We start from the raw sequence: 17,931 nt of genomic DNA, 5'->3' as shown, positions 1-17,931 counted from the left end.
TGTATGTGTTTCAACATTCATTGAATGTGAAGGTGAACCATTCCCAAACCGGGTGATGTTAGTATATTTGTCACATACAAACGTACATCATGTACATTGCAGTGAAATATGTCGAAATATGTACTGTATGTCTATATTCCTCAAATGTCAAAGGGAAGCTTTGGAGCACAAGTGGGTAATGTGTAGTAATGTAATGTGTACTCTGTAATGTGTGCTCACTCCCAGGGAACACTCCATTCTCAGAATCACCTGGCGACACCCAGAGAGCAGGCAGACATTCTGAGAAATTGGGACAACTTAATTTGCACTTAGCAGATAATGCCACTTAGCAAGAAGAACATACTGTACTTAACAAACATACTGTACACAACGATAACATTACCCAGGTCGAAAGCGGTTTGTGTTGTCGAATGTTCACCTCATCGGCTGTTGACCAGCTGAACCGTTTTGCCAAATTGTTTGTTTTGTTTTATTTGTCACACATTATGCACATTATAGTGAAATGCTTGGTTCTACATGAGCCTCTTGGAATTGCGCTTCATACAGTAAAAAGCAAAAGAATAAAGACCAAACACTATACAAAAGATTAGGGATGTCCGATATTATCGGCCTACCGATATTATCGGCCGATATTGTCATTAAAATGTGATATCGGAAAATATCGGTATCGGTTTAAAAAAATATATATATATACCGTAATTCCTCTAATAGTAACCGGTATTCAATTAAAAACCGGGTCTCTATTAATGACCGGGTGCGCTGTTGAGCTAAGCAATTATAAGCCGGCCTCCTAATACAAGCCGGGTATATTTTGTTATTGTTGTTATATGCTGGCCTGGCTGTGCAGTAAATACCATATAATGGTATGGTGTTAATGTTTACCAAGAGAGTAAGCCTACCTCAGAATTGTATAAAACGAAGTTATTATTATTATTATTATACCAGTATTGTGATTGCACTATTTTACTTTATTTAACTTTTTTTGACCACCTGTAATTGCACTGTTTACTACCGTATTTCATACAGTACTTGGTTTCAATAAATGAACCCAGTACATTTTACTGGGTTCAAACTGACACAAAATGTTGATTTATTCATTATGATCGGTTTGAAAATTAGAAATATAGGCCTCTCTCTTATACATGCCTCCTCCTAATACAAGCCTGGTATCCGCTACAGTTGAAACAAATACAAGCCGGGGTTACTATTAGAGGAATTACGGTAAGCAAGTAAGAACAAATTCTGATTTTATTTATTGTCAAAAGTATGCATAATGTTATGTTAATTCCACAACAAGACATATGTAATGTTAATTACCTGAAATTATTCAGTTTTTTTGGGGGGGGGGGGGGGACACCCTGCATATAGCGGTTGATATCTGTATCGGAAATTAAGAGTTGGACAATATCGGTGTATTGGTAAAAAAGCCAATATCGAGCATCCCTACAAAATATACAATATATAAAACAAAGAATTTACAAAATGCTAAGAGGTAGAAGAGGTACAGTAGTGCAAATCCTTTATAAATAAATAGATAAAATATGATGTAATGTTATGTATGGTGAGATGCCTTGGATAAATAGCCTCCACCAAATTACAAGTTGCATGTTATAATCGGTCATTGTTTTTGTTTTTGTTTCCAAACGCAGTTCTGATGATGAGCTGGAGCAAGCTGAAGGTAATTGTACCACCGTGAGGATTTCCTCAAATCAAGCTAAATGATCTTCTAACCCATAGAAAGAAAGGAAGAAGTGACCTGCTCGATTTAAAGATATCGTTCTTGTAACGAGTTCAGTTGAATTGGAAGAAGTGAAAAAAACTTTCCCCCTCTTGTGTTCTGAAAATATAAGATTTAAGATTAATATAAGATTAAAATATGTTTAAATCATGTTGAATGTATTAACCCTTTCACAACCACACTAGACGGTTTACCCTTTCACTACCACACTACAGAAGGTTAACCTTTCACTACCACACTACAGATGGTTAACCCTTTCACTACCACACTACAAAGGGTTAACACTTTCACTACCACACTACATAAGGTTAACCCTTTCACTACTACACTACAGAAGGTTAACCCTTTCACTACCACATTACAGAAGGTTAACCCTTTCACATTACAGAAGGTTAACCCTTTCACATTACAGAAGGTTAACCCTTTCATGACCACACTACAGCAGGTTAACCATTTCACTCCCACACTATATAGAAGGTTAACCCTTTCACTGACTACCACACTACAGAAGGTTAACCCTTTCACTACCGCACTACAGAAGGTTCACTACCACACTACAGACGGTTGACCTTTCACTACCACTGTTAACCTTCTGTAGTGTGGTAGTGAACGGTTAACCCTCTGTAGTGTGGTAGTGAAAGGTTAACCTTCTAGTGTGGTAGTGAAAGGTTAACCTTCTGTAGTGAAAGGGTTAACCTTCTGTAGTGTGGTAGTGAACGGTTAACCCTCTGTAGTGTGGTAGTGAAAGGTTAACCTTCTGTAATGTGGTAGGGAAAGGTTAACCCTCTGTAGTGTGGTAGTGAAAGGTTAACCCTTTCACTGCCACACGACAGAAGGTTAACCCTTTACTATCACACAACCGACCCGACGGCGACCGTCGGTTGCGACCGTCGGTTGTGTGATAGTAAAGGGTTAACCTTCTGTCGTGTGGCAGTGAAAGGGTTAACCGGCTGTCATGTGGCAGTGAAAGGGTTAACCTTCTGTGTATTGTCGCAGTGAAAGGGTTAACCGTTTGGTTGTGCGGCAGTGAAAAGGGTTAACCTGCTGTCGTGCGGCAGTGAAAGGGTTAACCCTCTGTAGTGTGGTAGTGAAAGGTTAACCCTCTGTAGTGTGGTAGTGAAAGGTTAACCCCCTGTAGTGTGGTAGTGAAGGGGTTAAACAGTGTGGGCCTGGCAGCAGGCTTCTTGACGTCCCTGTGACTCGGCTCCTCTCTCTCCCTCCCTCAGCGGCTGGCAGCCCCATGGCACCAGAGGAGCTCCACCTGCCTGAGGTGTTTGAACGAAAGATCCAGCTGAGCACCAAGCCTGCAGAGAACCAGCAGCTGCGGAGCGAGTTTTACTATGAGCAGGTCTGGATCATTAGAGCCCGCCCCCTTTTTACTATGAGCAGGTCTGGCTTAAGTAGAGCCCGCCCCCTTTTTACTATGAGCAGGTCTGGATCAAGTAGAGCCCGCCCCCTTTTTACTATGAGCAGGTCTGGATCAAGTAGAGCCCGCCCCCTTTTTACTATGAGCAGGTCTGGATCAAGTAGAGCCTGCCCCCTTTTTACTATGAGCAGGTCTGGATCATTAGAGCCCGCCCCCTTTTTACTATGAGCAGGTCTGGATCAAGTAGAGCCTGCCCCCTTTTTACTATGAGCAGGTCTGGATCATTAGAGCCCGCCCCCTTTTTACTATGAGCAGGTCTGGATCAAGTAGAGCCCGCCCCTTTTTACTATGAGCAGGTCTGGATCAAGTAGAGCCCGCCCCCTTTTTACTATGAGCAGGTCTGGATCAAGTAGAGCCCGCCCCCTTTTTACTATGAGCAGGTCTGGCTCAAGTAGAGCCCGCCCCCTTTTTTACTATGAGCAGGTCTGGATCAAGTAGAGCCCGCCCCCTTTTTTACTATGAGCAGGTCTGGATCAAGTAGAGCCCGCCCCCTTTTTACTATGAGCAGGTCTGGATCAAGTAGAGCCCGCCCCCTTTTTACTATGAGCAGGTCTGGATCAAGTAGAGCCCGCCCACTTTTTACTATAAGCAGGTCTGGATCAAGTAGAGCCCGCCCCCTTTTTACTATGAGCAGGTCTGGCTCAAGTAGAGCCCGCCCCCTTTTTTACTATGAGCAGGTCTGGATCAAGTAGAGCCCGCCCCCTTTTTTACTATGAGCAGGTCTGGATCAAGTAGAGCCCGCCCCCTTTTTACTATGAGCAGGTCTGGATAAAGTAGAGCCCGCCCCCTTTTTACTATGAGCAGGTATGGATCAAGTAGAGCCCGCCCCCTTTTTACTATGAGCAGGTATGTATCAAGTAGAGCCCGCCCCCTTTTCCGCTGCCTCCTTTTTTTCTTTTCTTTAGCTGCGACCAGTCAGTTGGTCAGTCCGCAAAATTCCCCACTCTTATCTGCCACAGTTTTCATCCTAGGAGGCTAAGATTTTGCATGGAGTTCAAGAGAGTATGTGTGTGTGTGTGTGTGTGTGTGTGTGTGTGTGTGTGTGTGTTTTCATGCCAATTGGCTAAAAGTAAGGGCAATAGGAGTGGCTTATCGCAAAAAAGGCGCGTAACTTCCAAGTGGATTCAAAGATTTGCACAAGATTTTGTGGAAAGGTTGGTCATGACCTACAGGATGGCTGATTAACTGTTCCTGCCAATTGGCCCAAAAAGGGGAGTGGCAGTGGGAGGGGCCTGCATGCATAGATGCATCACAGTTATTGCAAATCTGCTTTAAGATATTTTGAAGGCATTTCTGCTTAATTAGAGGATGAGAGGAGGATGACATGCAGCAAAGGTCAGGGGTCAGATTCAAACCCACGACGTATGTGCCTTAGCTTGGTGAGCCACCAGGAACACCTTCTGATTCAGGAGGGTTAATACATTTAGATTTCCGCCTTTCCTTATTATTGACAGTTCTATTGGAATTAGGGATGTTCGATATTGGCTTTTTTACCGATATCCGATATACCGATATCGTCCAACTCTTAATTTCCGATACCGATTCCAACCGATACTGGTATGCTGGGTTTCTCCCCCCAAAAACACAACATTATGCATACTTTTTACAATAAATAAAATAAGAATTTGTTCTTACTTGCTTGCCTGGGTAAATAAAGGTTAAATAAATGTAAAAAAATATATATATATTTGTTTTGAAAACCGATACCGATAATCTCCGATATTACATTTTAATGCCAATATCGGCAGATAATATCGGACATCCCTAATTGGAATGCTTTGTGTGTTGCTATGGAACAGCATGTACTATAGTTTCCTCCTTGTTGCGTTTGTTGTGTACGTGGCTAATATCAAAACTTGGCCAAGATAAATAGCTATTGTATAAGTCGGATAAATACCGCTCAAGTTGATCTATTAAAAAATACCAAATATTATTTTGGCGCTACAACTCTTCCCCAATAACATCCTACCAGAACGGAACCTCTATGGCTGTAACATCAGACCCAGTCGGTTTGATTTTATTGGTGTGAATAACGTTTGTTTTATGCTGTGAAGTTGAAACCACCTAAAAGGAGTGTGGAGCTAAATGATGAGTAACAATCATTTGTGTTCACCTTGTAAAGAAAGCTAATCCTGTTGAGTAACTAGTAGGTTTTCCTGCATTTGAATTAACTCAAAGAATACCGTACATCACTACAATAAGCTTGAATTTACCTCAAAACCTGCCCTCTTTTCTTTATCCTCCAATCTTTAGATTAGATTCAAATGTATTGTCATCATACAGTGTCATAGTAATATACAATGTACAGGTGATTAAACTGGGTATAATATATATAAATTAGTACTACTGGGTATAGTGCTAATCAGATGTATGTACAGATTTGTAATATGAATATGTACAGTGATACATAGTGGTAGTAATCATACTGGCCAGCAGTGTAACTAGTACGAGTAGGTAAGGGATATGTACAGATATAAATATAGTATCTACAGATATGTAATAGGATTATGTTCCCTCAGACCGTGGGAAACGACAGTTGTGATTGGAGGATCAAGAAAAGGGGGCAGGGTTTGACATAGTTCACCCAATTACTACACTAGACATCACTAGGCTGATGGACGATGTTTGTTATGACTCCCAGGCACCCAGCGCGTCCCTCTGTGTGGCCATCTTGTCCCTGCACAGTGACCAAACGGCCTGTGGCCACCAGCTCATTGGTCACTGCCGCTCCCTGTCCCGCAAGCTGACCAATCCGGAGGTGGACGCCCGCCTCCTCACCGATGTCATGCGCCAGCTGCTGTTCAGCGCCAAGCTGATGTTCGTCAAGGTCGGCCGGAACCAGGACCTCGCCTTGTGCGACAGGTGCGAGGGCACATCTTTAAGCTTAGTCACTTAGTATATGCATCTCTCTCTCTGCCTTGTCCTCCCTCTCTCAGGGAATAGTTATTGCAGCTTTAAAGGTTTATTATTGTGTTTGTTCAAATAAGTGGTCTACATGTTAAAATAATAGCTCTACACTCCGACAGCCATCACTGATATAGAGTCTCTGGTCAGTAACGTGGGTCTCCCAGTCCCTCCACTCTGCAGTAAACAGGAAATACATTTTCTGGTATCCTGTATCCAATCAGGAGAGAGAACCCCTGGTCTGAAAATGGTCTGACAAAAATAAGAAATTAAAACTAGTTTTAAGCTAAGTGTCATTGAAACCAGTGAAATAATCTACCAGTGCAGTAAGCCAATCTCGCTTGGCAAGATTTCTTGAAATAAGCAAAAGTATCTAGGGTTTTCTCTCCTGATTGGATAAAATGGGAACGGGATACCAGAACATTTATTTTGTGTTTACTGCAGAGCAGAGGGACTGGGAGACCCATGTTACTGACCAACCACTCTATATCAGTGATGATATATAATGTAGAGCTATTTAACAGGCGGGCAGAAAAGTGGCAATTTTTTACTTGAACTTGAGGTCTGCATACTTTTTTTTGCAACGCTTATCTTTATACTTTAAACTTATAGCACATGCATGAGCCTGGTCTCTTTTGAAAGAGAACATTCTGAAGTTACTAATGCAAAAAACGGAAATAACTTTGGGTGCTAATGAAATAGAGTAACAGAGGTCTGAACTTGAGTTAAAAAGAAAGAAAGAAAAAATAGGTATAAGCTGGAAAACGCAGCGGATCCATAGCCTGAAGTCTTATGTAGTACAGGTCCAAATTTGATAAAGATCCGTTCAGAAATGGCTCTTTGAGAGAGATCCGGGTAAACCGTGCGCCAACAAAAAAAGCTCTCCAGAATTCCATTTCCTCGTCCACGGCCATTCATTCTAAATGTTTTTCACTTCTGGTTTTCGCTCATCAACTTTCACCTAGATCCATTATCCGCACCTCCCCACGTGGGGTATCATTGGAAAGCTACACTCATTGGCTACAACGCTGACCAATCATTTTGTTCTGGAGGGTCGGGAGTCTAACTCGAGAACCAAGGCACGGATTCGGTCGAGTGAGGTGGCGTTCGAACAGCAACAGCTACTTTTTCTCCCATTTTCTATTTTTCTCCCATTCCAATTTTGTGTTTTATCCAATTCTACCCTCCCCTGTCTCGAACGCTGTTAGGCCATGCCTCCCACTGATCTGCTGCAATGTGGACCAAGCCTTGCATAACGTGTCCCCTCCGGTACACGAGGAGGCATCCGTCGCATCTTTTCACCTGCACAGTGCGATCTCTCAGTGGCGAGGAGTAGCACGTGGGAGGCACCAACCGACCTGTAGGAGTCGCTGTCCACAACGTCCGATCCCCACCCACCAGCTTCCCACCCCTAACACTGCCAATTGTGTTAGTATGAACGACCAGCCAAGCTGGTAGCAATGCCGAGAGCTGGGCTCGAAACCAGCATCTCCTGCGTTAGTGGCGAGCGCCTTGCCCACTGCGCCACTTAGCCGCCCTTAATTCGGTCATTTATATGGAAAATTCAGCCCGACCCGCTAGACCAGGGGTGGCCAACCCGCGGCTCGCGAGCCGCATGCGGCTCTTTGCCCGTCAATGTGCGGCTCTTCCATCCAAAAAAAAAAAAAAATGTATACTTTTTTTTTTATTTTTACTTTTTTTTTTTTATGTCACTCATTCCATAAGGACGTAGAATAAACATTTACAATTTTTTTTGAAATGGTCCATTTGCATGTTCTTGGTATCTGAATCTAGGGACATATATGGATCAGTGTCAGAAATAGTGTGTCTGTTACTAGGCTTGAGTAAATTGTAATGAACCAAAGGAGAATATCAATTCTATTTAAAAAAAATATATATCTTTGACTGTAAATAACACCATGCTAAAATTGACCAGACCTGAAAAATCTAAGCAAATGAATAAAGGGAAGATGATTAAACAGAAGGTTTTGTAGATACAGTACTGAATTCTGCCATCTTTTTTATAATGTAAATTTCTCCACCATTCTTCATCATATTGCAACACCGTTTTTTGCAAGACGTTCACAGAAAGGTAGAGAAACTAACTGCGTTCTGTTTTATGGCAATAACGTTCAGGTTTGTGGGAGATAATCCCAAAAAATAAGAGAAATTAAAAAGTAAATCCAGAAGTCAGATGATTGACAGGGGCTGGTGTGAGCTGGGTAGGGTAGTTTTTCGAAATTTGAAAGCCCTGAGTCTCTTCCTTCAAAAGACTACACTCACTTTTGGCTGTGCCACTTCCTCCTGTCAATATGCGCCGGTTTCCGACTCAATGCCCTGAGATTTCTATAATCTTATATTTCACTAATAACAGTTAAAATAATTGGTAAACAAACATAAAGCTGAAAATATACACTTTTACTGTATATCTCGGGCTTTAGAGGTTAACCCTGTGAGGCCCAAATTAAAAAGAAATTAGCAACTTCAGAGGCCAGAGGGTGGGACATATAAACACATTTACTATCAAATAGCATTGTGAGGCTGAACAACAGGACCAATTGACTATACATGTGCTTAAAGGGGAACTATCTTATAAATGGCTTTTTTCAGTGTTTACCATTGTTTCTTAGCTATGTGGACTTATATTAATAGGATATATGTCTCTAATTCTCATATTGGCGAATTCTTCCAATTCTCCTCTCACAATATTCACCCTCACTGAACTGAGTCATCTGAAAATGTGCATATCTGTGATGTCAGAGATTTCTCAGCTGCATAATAATGTGGCAGTTGATGTGGCAGTTGGCACCAGGCCACACAGTGGTTGGAGCCCAGCCTCAAAACGGCTTGAGGTAGAAAAATTCGGTTTTTAGTACTTGATTAGAAATACAAAACAATGCATTTAAAAAAAAAAAAACCTAGGTGTTCCATAGACTCACAGGAATTGTGTAAAAGTGCCCAAATAGTGAAAGAAATAGTAAAATAGTTCCCCTTTAACATTTTTTAAATAAACATTATTTTTTTAAATGGCTAAAAGTGATTTTGTAATTTTGCAACCGTGGGTCTCACAGGGTACTTTTAACCCTGTGAGGCCCAAATAAAAAAGACATTAGCAACTTCAGAGGCCAGAGGGTGAGACCTATAAACACATGAAGGGTGCCGTGACTGAAAAAAAAGGTTGAGAAACGCTGGTATATGGTGTGGCTCTTTGTGGTACCACAGTCATTTTTTTGTGGCTCTTAGTCTCTGACTGGTTGGCCACCCCTGCGCTAGACGCTCACAAAATTCTGTGACTTTTAACACGTATTTTAACAAAAATAATACCACTTACGGCACCTTTAAGGATTCTATTGATGCTAGTCTTGTCTTCTCGGCCCACAGCTACATCAGCAAAGTGGACGTGCTCAAGATTCTAGTGGCGGCCAACTACAAGTACGTCCCGTCTCTGGACGACATCCTGGAGAACGCAGCGGTGACGCGTCTCCGTAACCAGCTGCTGGAGGCCGAGCACTACCAGCTGGCTGTGGAGGTGAGACACTAGAGCCTGGTGCTAGTAACACTGCCAGGGTTAGGGGTTCAATTCCCCACTGCCGTCACCAGTGCTAAGGCATGTACGCACTTGGGTGTCACTGTAAGGTGCTTTGGCCGCCAAAAATAATTCATTTTCTATGCCGTCTGTTTTCATCTGAATTCTTAAAGCTGCACTGGGTTGTTTTGAGAAGGGAAAAAAAGAATACCTCTACAATGACTAGTACATATTTGAATATTGTAATCTTAACCCAAATATCTATGCTCTCAAGCACAGCTGGCTCTCTGTCTCAGGACAACCCCCCCCCCCCTTCTATAGCTAGTTTTGTTGGTAAAAGATTTGGAGTCCACTGTTTAACTTAATGTTACATGGCAAGATTGAGCAGAGGGACTCTGGTCTGTAGATTTCAGCAGGTATCTTTACTGCAATGATCCGTGTTCAAACTAACGTTAGCTAACTAGTGCTGCCTGCCCAGCTGTAATAAAGGTTTAGCGGGTATGTTCGTTTCTTTTCATTTTTTACCCCCATGCAGTTAAATGCACATCCCTTGTAAAATGTCTGGTTTAACCGTTAACACCGGTGTTGAGTCTATTAACCGGTGGGAAAATGCCTCTGTCTTCTTTTACAAAGCAATGAGTACATACATGCATACCGGTATGTACAGTAGTAGGACATTTATAAGAAAAGAAAGAAAACGGCCGAAAAGGTGTAGGCTGAAGCCGAGGCTTTAATTGCCTACCCTTTTTACATTTCATTATAAAAAAAAACATTCAGAAAATAATTGTACAAAAACAAAAGGTTACGGAAGTTTCATAGTTATAGTGTACAGTTATATACAGTAATAATATACAAAATGTATACAAATTATTTTTGTCACAGTTGTAATATACAGTTATATTATAATCAAATATAATTAGCATTATAATAGTTTTATATTTATGTATCACCTTATATTTGAACATATTCTTAAATTCATGAATCGAACTACACATTTTTAATTCGTTGTCACAACGGTATGACATAATGGAGAACTGTTAAGTATGGCCGTCTCTGAAGCCATTAAAAAATTGTCAATCTATCCCACAATGTAAAGTGTCTAGCATCCTCTTTGGCTCTTAGCGAGCATTGGCGCCAACATTTTTCACCAAACATTAGAGCTGCTACATGTTGGCTACCAGATGTTACAGCTACTGCAGTGCTACGGTAGTTTGTGTTTATCAAATATGGTCTTTGATTAACAGTAACTAGTGTTAGCTGCAACATTTGGTAGCCGACATTAGCTGTACCTTTTGGTAGCTAATGTTAGTGCTAACTCTAGCTAACAGAAAAAGGGGATGTGTTAAATTCTTTGCATCGTGGGGTAGATTTGGAGGACTGAGTGACCACAGGAACCCAACCTGGTGCCGAATTCATACCAGTGCACCTCAGGGTTGAACAGATTAAACTGAACCACATGTTCAACATGGTAAATGGTACAGCCCCAAGGCCCAAGCTATCTGAAGTATCAGATCAATATGGTCCATAGGCATGGACACAATACCAGGGCCAGTGTTCGCTCTTGTAAGGTGCTCAAGTCTATGGCTCAGAGCTAATTTTTCTACACCGGGATCTCAATGTGGAACAGCCTTCCACTCAGGATAACATTGTCAGGATCTAGAGGAATATTTAAAGGTCAGGTTCGCTCATATCTCTGGGGGTAAAGTGGCCGGATAGCTGTCAGGTCATACTTGGATTGTTGTTTTAATGATGGTATAAGAAATGCGCTATTTTATGGTATTTGGTCACGATGTTATTGACTTGTTTTTAGATATGTAGAATATGGATTTGTTGTATTGGACTTTTGCTTTATGTGTTGTTTTATATGTTATTTGTATATGTCCTTTGGTTAGAACATCGGGGACCATGCTGGAAATAAGTGTTGTCACTTTTGCATGTCATCCCTTGGATTTGTTGCGTCTTTGGATGCATAAATAAAATCAATCAATGAAAGCAAAAAGGTAAATTTGCCGTTTCACTGTGGACTCGTGCACCGTAGTGCATGTAGTCTGTGTTGCAGGGCTGACCTTAGAATTTTTTTTGGCATTCGAAGCTTCGCAGCCAAGATTCGATTTTAATTCGAAGCTTCAAGATAAAAAAAAAAAATAATATATATATATATATATTTAAAAAAAAATATATATATATATATGTTGTGGGACTTGTAGGCCCTACAGCACTTTGTTCAACTTTGTCAGTGCTGTAAAGTTTAAACCTTTTTAAATCTTAGACAAACTAAACACTTTGCTTTCATGAAATATTGTAAGCCGTCATTTGAGGCTTTATAAAAGCAGCACAATGAACACAAATCTGTCAGTGCCGAGTCCGACCTCATCTTAAATAACAAACAGCGGGGGGGCAGGTGGCGCACGGAGATTACGTTCGTCACCAACACCGGGAGACACTGGATTCGCCTGTTCGAATCCAGCTCCCGGCGTTGCTATCAGCTTGGCTGGCCTCTCACACTGATACAATTGGCTGTATCAGGGGGTGGGAAAGCTGAAGGGTGGGTCCTGGGCGTTGTGGACAGCGACCCCTACAGTTAGGCCGGGGCGCCTGCTCTGCAAGGGTTGGAACTAAGGAGAGATAGTGTGGCCTCCCACACGCTACACTCTCCCCGGTGAGAACTTGCGCGGCCAGGTTGGCCTGCCCCAGGCTGCACATGCGTCGGAGGAAAGCATGTGACAGTCTCCGGTCTCCCGGACCAACAGTAGGGGAAAGTACGCAACAACCAGGAAGGGTGGGATGGGAGAAAAATCGGGAAAAAGGAGGGGAAGAAAGATAATAAAAAAAAAAAAAAAAAACGGCATTGATTGTTGTTGTTTGGTTGCCTTGGGTTAAATTCATGATATACCATAGGTTGCCGGCTCTATTTGTCTATGGAGAAGTACCCCTTCTTTGCATGGCTATAACTTTTTAAATTCTATTGCTACATTGCCATTATTAGGGCCCATTCAAAGTCCTATATGTATTGTTCATTGTGTAGCAACGTTAAACTTTTTCATTCACATATTCATAGTAAAGTATGGTCTAATGTATAAGTATGTTTTCATCTCTTTCTGCAGCTTTCTCCAGAACGTGATCTATAGCCCCAAATGCATTATATTGATGATGCAATACAGTTTTATGGCAATCGGCGCGATATAAAAAATTCCAACTAGACGTACTTCTAGAAGTTACTACACGTCATCTGATGTTGACCGGATGGGCTAGGGGGCGTTTATAATTCCGTGGGCAGCGTTATACCAATCATCTAATGTGGGTCAAATGTTGATAATAGCAGTTAGTATCGAAGACGGTAACGTTACACGCTAAAACTCACCCCAGTCTCCGCGCGCCGTTGGGCGATCATCGTAGAGTAGAAATCTTATCATTATGAAATGTAGATTTACCCGGTCCATCTCCAGCTTGTATAATGGTATATACATCCAAATCATGTTGTTTATCGAGTTATTGGCAATCGATCACTGTGTATTGTGACAAGCTAGAATGCCGGGACCTATAGCGAGTGCCCGGAAGTAATACGGACGTCCAGCACAACCTCTATGCCACTTCCTGTTTAAGCGATTGCGCCGATCGGCCACCAGATGGCGCTCCTGAACCGCCAGAGAGCTCAGTGGGTCCTCCTGGTGGATCTCAGGCCAGCGGAGGGGACATATGAATCCGATCGCAGATTTTTGAAATATTGATATAAGGACGCTGTACAGCGTCCTCCGGCAACTTGAGCATGGCCGGCAATGACGTCTAAACACGTTTCCTGGCAGCCAAAGTGTTAACAAAGAGAGGCAGAGTTGATTTAGCAAAAAAAAATTAAATATTCAATTTTATTTTTTATATATTCGAATTTTATTTTCCCATTCGAATCCCATGCCCATCGAACGAAGCTTTGAAGTATTTAAGACAGCCCTTGCAGGGAACACGTTTCAATGATTGACGTTGTAATGGAATGTGGCGGGAGACCGCCAGTACCACGGGAACGCTGAAATAAAGCATGAATCCGCTAGTGATGAGCTCACATTATGATGCGGTCATTTCTCTGTGATGCTAGGTGTCTACGAAGAGCGGTCTGGACCCCGTAGGCGTGTGGCAGGCCTGGGCCATGGCCTTGCTGAAAGCGGGGAAGCTCACGGGGGCCCGGGAGAAGTTTGCTCGCTGTCTGAAGGCCCCGGTGGATCGCAACCAGCTCAACCTGGGTCCTCATCTGCTGCAGGAGATCGTCCAGCACCTGGAGTCCACGGTTCGACCCACTCTGGCCATGGTAGGTAGAGAGAGCGAGAGAGAGAGAGAGAGAGAGAGAGAGAGCAACTTTGGTATGCATTTGGTATGCCTTCAGTGCTGCCAACACAGATCAAGTCGAGTCAAGTGTTCCTTTATTAATCCCCTTTGGGAAATTCAAGCGTCATAGCAGCATGAGGGAGGAGGGTACAGATAGGATAGGTAGTAATAATAGAACAAAGTGCAAGTAGTAATGGTAATAGTGATAACAGTAGTAGTGGTGAACAGTAGTGAGTGGCAAGATTTCATCAGACAGTAGTAATAGTGATTATGGTATACATGGTCTACTCTAAACCATAGTAACACACTGTGCCAGAGTCCGTGCACTGCAGTGTTTATTATTAAGAATCAGTTTAGTCCCAACAGTTCTCAAGTTCTCCAGCAATTAACAGCAGTCCATGCCCACGGTGGTGCTCCTCTATTCCCTGCACCCTGCTGCAGCGTTTTTATGTGGGGCTCGTTATGTAACGGCTCAGTGGGAAGAGAGGTGAAATTTAACTAATTTATTAAGTAGGATGTTGCTCTCCAAATTTCTAAACAATGAGCTCCAGTCTTCAATGGCCCAATAAATTGCGTTCCAAAGGAGTCCCCCCCCCCCCCCCTTCCTCGGCCTCATGAATAAGTAAATGATAAACCCCCAGTCCATCTCTTGCGTCACTTGCCAACGTTGCTACACTGATGCTTTATAACTCCCTTTAGAAGGATTGTCCACAATGAGGTACTCTATTCGACGTTCCAAAAGGGTTTATGTAACATGTACTTTTGTTTTAATTTGAATTCCACAAGTGATGCATCATTCCGCGTTCTCACACCGTCCTCGGTTTAATTGACAGCGGCTCTCTTGAACTGACTCTTTTGGTAGAAGCTAGCAGATTTGTTATGTAATATTCATGCCTTCCCTGGGGGAAATTGAGTCGTTGTCAGCAGCATTGCATTGCAGTTTGTGGGAGAAACAATGTACAACAATGTACAAACAATGTACAATGTACAACAATGTAGTGTTCAATACGAATGCCGTTACTGACAATCAAATAATCAGAAATGACCCCCCCCCCCTTTCATGCATTCATGATGAAACATAATACCTATGACATAAATGTGATTTGGGAATAGTAGCGTGTACAGGCAAGAAACGGCAACGGCTATAGTAGAATTGACGTATAAGGCTATTACTCAGCCTTTCAGGAATTACCCCAGACCACGCTATAACGATACTTATATTCACCATGGAATAACGCGTGAATGTATTCATGAACATTTTTATTATTTTTTGCATCTTGAACGGAAGATAGTTACTGTCAAATGACCATGGTATTGTATCGATAGCTATAATATAAAATATAGATTTAGCTCTACAAACAACGTGACGCACAGTGAAACTATGTAATGAAAACCTGGCCATGCTATAGCTAGAATAGATGCTGAAATCGAATGGCCCCAAATGTGTTAAGCTGAATCGTACATTTTTTTATATAATAATAATAGAAAATATTTCCCAGCCTCTGATTGGCAGGTGGTTTTGCACATTGTGTGTACTTTATCACACAATGGTGGTCTTAGTTTTCCAATGCGCCCCCGGTAACACCACTTGGCAGGCCAAAACATCTGATTGGCCAAAAACACCAGCTCCCTGCAACAATACCGTCAGATGTTTTTGGCCTGCCAAGTGGTGTTCCTCGTTGCATCATAAAACTTAAGACCACCTAGGTTTGAAAAGTGATGCAGAGCTCGCTCTATTTCTGCCGAGCAGGTAAACTCTCTCTCTTGCTCATTTCACAGAAATTGCCTACTGCAGCTTTAAGTCCTTCCCCTGCTAGAAATATGATTCTTCATCTCCTCTTTTGAATTGGTTCACTTGGTAGCGTGGCCCTCAACACACTTAGCTCATGGCTTTTGAGACTGAGGAAAGACATGCTAGCAGAAAGGTACCATTTACTACCAGCATTGACATGTTTTATCATGACGTGTGTGTGTGTGTGTGTGTGTGTGTGTGTGTGTGTGTGTGTGTGTGTGTGTGTGTGTGTGTGTGTGTGTGTGTGTGTGGGGTAGTCCTTCAGCGAGGACATCCTGGCGTCCCTGCTGGAGCTGGAGGAGGCGCTGTGTGATCCAGCAGGCCCGGTGGACTGGCCCGAGGCACCGGCGCTGAACAGCAGCCTCCACCAGGAGTGTCTCTACTACCTGCACAGCTACGGAACACACCTGGCCCTGGTCAGCTTCCACATGCGCCACGACTGCATGAGAGAGGCCCTGCAGTACCTGCTCAGCAAGGTCAGGCTACTGGGCGCCAGGGGCAGAGGTTAATGATGCATGGTCCTGGGAAGTTCATGAAATGTCTCTGAAATTGCAATGAGTAGGACTGAAAATAGGGTTTTTAGTTCACATCTTTTTCTCTTGAGTTGTAATGTGTCTATAGCACCTTTTTAAGCTGAATATAAAAAGATATGTAATAATAATAATATAAAATAATTCCCAGCCTCTGATTGGCAGGTGGTTTTGCACATTGTCTGTACTTTTTGACACGATGGTAGTCTTAGCTTTCCGACATGACCCCGGTAACACCACTGGGCAGGCCAAAACATCTGATTGGCCAAAAACAACAGCTCCCTCCCATCAATAACCAATCACGTGTGGGTAGAACCGGCCCGTTGCCTAGCAACGGCTCCTGGCAAAATTGATTGGTTGTAAAGTCACCTTGACTTACCATGGTGGTGTATTGGGGTCTTGTCTCTCATCCCTCAATGTACTGCTAGTGATGTAATCACAATTAATTAAGTATGTGGCAAAAAGATGATTTCCTCTGTGTAACAATATGTTATTCTCACAGTAGAACAAGTCTAGCGCATGGAGGCTCAGCTTCATTATACATAAATAGCCCCTGTACGCACGCTGACTGCACATTGCCTTGGTCACATAGGTTTAAAAGTAATGCAGTCACTACATTTAGCGTAACCCAACCCCCTCCAATGTACAGTTTCCCCCCCACCCCACCCACCCAACCCCCTCCAATGTACAGTTGCCCCCCCACCCCACCCACCCAACCACCTCCAATGTACAGTTCCCCTACCCAACCTACCCCCCCCTACCCAACCTCCTCCAATGTACAGTTTCTTCGTCAAATGTATATACTCTCTTTTTTAGACTCTTTTTGTATCACAAACGGTACTGTATTTGTAAATCTGGTATGTCATAAATGTCTAGATGTAGCAGTACCGTCTATCTGTATGTCATGTATGTCATATGTGTTAAGATGAATTGAAAATGGGGGACCCTGATGTAAACAAGACGAAAGTCTTTCTCTGGTCTGCATCCCCTTAACAACTGTGTGTATTGAGCTGTACTGTACTGTACCCATTCGGCAATCTGTTAATAAAAATGTCAATCAATCAATCAATGGAGGCTTCTATTTGGAAGTCGAGGTCCATGCGCACGGCTTGTGTGAACAGGGAAGAGAATCTTGCTAAGTACAGAGACACAGACGTAGCTTTTGCCCATACTTAATTGTGGTTACATCACCGGCAATGCATTGTGGGTTGAGAGACGTGACCCCCCCCGACACGCCACAATGGTGCCGGGAAGGTCCCCCCTTTGTCACCAGCCAGCGGACCGGTCCCAGACCCAGTGGGCGGAGCTTGTGTCCAGCCGTGTTAATCAGGAGTGTTCGCTAGACGTGGTCTCAGCCCCTGATGGGGGCCTCTGGTGTCCTCTGGGTCAGTGAAGGGCGTATGGCTGGGATTCTCTCCTGTGAGTTCCAGCAGCAGAAATTAGGACAGGCTACGTTCACACTGCAGGCAACAGTGGCCCGAATCAGATTTCTTTCTTTTTTGCTTATATATGACTGAGAACCGTTTTTTTTTTTACATGACAATTACATGACAGTGTGAACAGCATAAATCACATGGAATCTGATCTTTTCAATTCTGATTTGGGCCACTTTCATAATATGTGGTCCTAAATCAGATACAGGTCAGATTTCTTTGCGATGCGACCTCAGTTTGAACTTTCATGCTACTTTTCCGTCACTCT

At 42.8% G+C, this 17,931-nt stretch overlaps 1 protein-coding gene across 1 annotated transcript in view; it reads left to right on the top strand.

Annotated features, from left to right (window-relative positions):
• zfyve26 (zinc finger, FYVE domain containing 26) overlaps positions 1-17,931 on the top strand; it is a gene marked incomplete at its 5' end in the record, with an annotated part of 92,656 nt that overhangs the window by 55,313 nt on the left and 19,412 nt on the right. Inside the window, 6 exons of the mRNA XM_084310655.1 lie at positions 1,650-1,678; positions 2,965-3,086; positions 5,806-6,026; positions 9,450-9,597; positions 13,682-13,891; positions 15,958-16,176. Of these exons, the coding sequence (XP_084166781.1) occupies positions 1,650-1,678; positions 2,965-3,086; positions 5,806-6,026; positions 9,450-9,597; positions 13,682-13,891; positions 15,958-16,176 (949 nt within the window). The remainder of the gene's footprint in view (positions 1-1,649; positions 1,679-2,964; positions 3,087-5,805; positions 6,027-9,449; positions 9,598-13,681; positions 13,892-15,957; positions 16,177-17,931) is intronic.

Source organism: Notolepis coatsorum (genome assembly GCF_963971535.1).
Source record: "Notolepis coatsorum genome assembly, chromosome: 3".
In the NCBI taxonomy this organism is placed as follows: Eukaryota; Metazoa; Chordata; class Actinopteri; order Aulopiformes; family Paralepididae; genus Notolepis; species Notolepis coatsorum.
Note: the sequence above shows the minus strand (reverse complement) of the source record. Positions and strands in the feature narration are given on the sequence as shown.